The 2,244-nt window shown below is 34.9% G+C and overlaps 1 protein-coding gene across 1 annotated transcript; it reads left to right on the top strand.

Moving 5' to 3' along the window:
* Positions 1–719: 719 nt before the first annotated feature.
* On the top strand, positions 720–1,380 carry LOC135584070 (uncharacterized). The gene is made up of 2 exons (XM_065107198.1): positions 720–903; positions 1,121–1,380. The coding sequence occupies exons 1-2, from the start codon at positions 720–722 to the stop codon at positions 1,378–1,380; spliced, it is 444 nt and encodes a 147-aa protein (XP_064963270.1).
* Positions 1,381–2,244: the final 864 nt, after the last annotated feature.

Below are 2,244 nucleotides of genomic sequence, written 5' to 3' on the forward strand. Positions count from 1 at the left end.
TTAAAATCGGCTTTTGCATCAAAATAGTTTTTATCGAACGAACGCAGCTTTCGTTTTTAATCGTTGAAAGATTTCCGCTGCACTAATTCACCCCCCCCCCCCCCTCTTAGTGCTCTCGATCCTAACAATATACTACGATTTCTAAAAATGTAAAAGTTATTTTAGACATGAGTAAATCATAAGGGGTTAAGTGATCTATGACCAAAACTACATGAGTTAAAATGAATCTTAACTATTTTTTAATTTAAAATATGAAGTGTTATATCTTTATAAGTTATATTTAAGATTTAAATATGATCATCTACTAAGATTATTAAAAAAGAGTTATTATTTTATGAGAAATCCACCACAAATTTGATATGTCACGTGACCTAAGTTGTTGCATTAACCAAGTATTCTTCCACCAAAATATGTGAACCCTCCCAATAAAAAGTCATAAAGACACCAACCAAGTCAAATTGTTGGGGGTTAACTCCACTCCAACAAACCCATAGTTGACCCTCAAACAAAGATGGGCACCAACCCACTAGCCACAGTCCAAGCTTTATGGAAGATGACCTAAAACACCATGTGTTGTGAACATGCATTTGGTGATCTTCCATTGGTGGATTGATCCCATGATGGTCTCCTCTATATAAAGCCATCCCTTCAACACCTAGTTACCACCAACTTAGTCCATCTTTGTGTTTCCCTATCATCCGTTGCCTATGATATAAAAGATGGCCGTGAGACTTAGTGCTATGAGTTTGATGCTGGGAACTCTCCTACTTGCTCTGGCTTCCATCTCGACTACGTCTTTAGCAGCTAGAGTTATCGTTGGTGACTCGGCACATTGGACCTTCGGGTATAACTACACAGAATGGGCGAACAAAAGTTCCCCTTTCTATCAAAATGATACCTTGGGTCAGTTTCTTTTCTTTTTCTCTCTTTAAGACAGAATTTGATTTCATTACTATCATTAGTCAAATCTTTACCGGTTGATATCGACGAGGTTTTAAGCTTTGATAAGTGGCTACGATACGGATGCTACTTACTATCTCTAACGTTGATTGGTTGCTGTGCTGCAACTATGGATAATATCATTCTCCACAACAATAATATGCGGATGGGTTTATTGCAGTGTTCATGTACGATCCTCCGAACAGCACCACGTTTCCACACAGCGTGTACCTGATGAAGAACCTGCGCAGCTTTCTTGCGTGCGACCTGAGGAAGGCGAAGCTCGTGGCCAACGTCTTGCAAGGAGGCGGCGACGGCTTCGAGTTCGTCCTAAAGAAGAGGAAGCCACACTACTTCGCGTGCGGGGAGCGCAATGGCATTCATTGCAGCGTTGGGCTGATGAAGTTTGTTGTGTTACCTCTGAGGCGTTGCCATGGCTGAAGGATGGATGATTGAGGAAGAAGATAGTATATACACAGCAATACATCTCCTCTTTCCAAATGATTTTTCTGAATAACTGAGAGGAGTGCAACACCTTTTATGAAACCTTCTTTCGTCTTCATTTATATGAAAAAGGTTTATTTTCACCGACTATGATGTCGTTGGTTGCGGTTTATTTTCACGGAGTAGTATGGTTTACTACCATACTAAAAATTTATTATCAATGATGTATACGGTATAATTAAGTATAAAATTATAATCATAATATTGTTATGTTACAAAATTTTAATACTAACAAACTGAAATCAAATAATCATGGATCAAAGATTAAATGTGTGTACCTTTCAATACCATTCGGAATATTTTTTTTATCCAAGAATGTACTATGCATTTGAATCCATAACAATAGCATAGATATATAAGATGAACTAGACTCTATATATTTTGAATCCTTGTTAAGGTTATAAATAGACTTCATAAGTTTATAAGCTCAACTTTCTTTTTCTTTCTCTATGAATCATTCAAGTTGTTCCATATAGATTTTTTTATTTAGATCTCTATTTAGAAATATTACTTTCATATACATTTGATGTAACTCAAAATCATAATGAATTACTATTGTCATGACGATACTCAACGAGTCCTTTTAAAAACTAAAGAAAAAATCTTATTATAATCCGTGCTTTCTTTTTGAAAAAAAAAATTTAGTCATAAGTTTGACTTTATATCATTCAATATTATCATTTGAGTTATATTTTATCTTAAAGACTCATTTATAAGAAACTCTTTTACAATTATTGGATAATTCAACAAGTTCCAAACACCATTATAATTCATTAATTTTAACTCTTTTTTCATTATATT

Source organism: Musa acuminata, chromosome BXJ2-5 (genome assembly GCF_036884655.1).
Source record: "Musa acuminata AAA Group cultivar baxijiao chromosome BXJ2-5, Cavendish_Baxijiao_AAA, whole genome shotgun sequence".
NCBI lineage: Eukaryota > Viridiplantae > Streptophyta > Magnoliopsida > Zingiberales > Musaceae > Musa > Musa acuminata.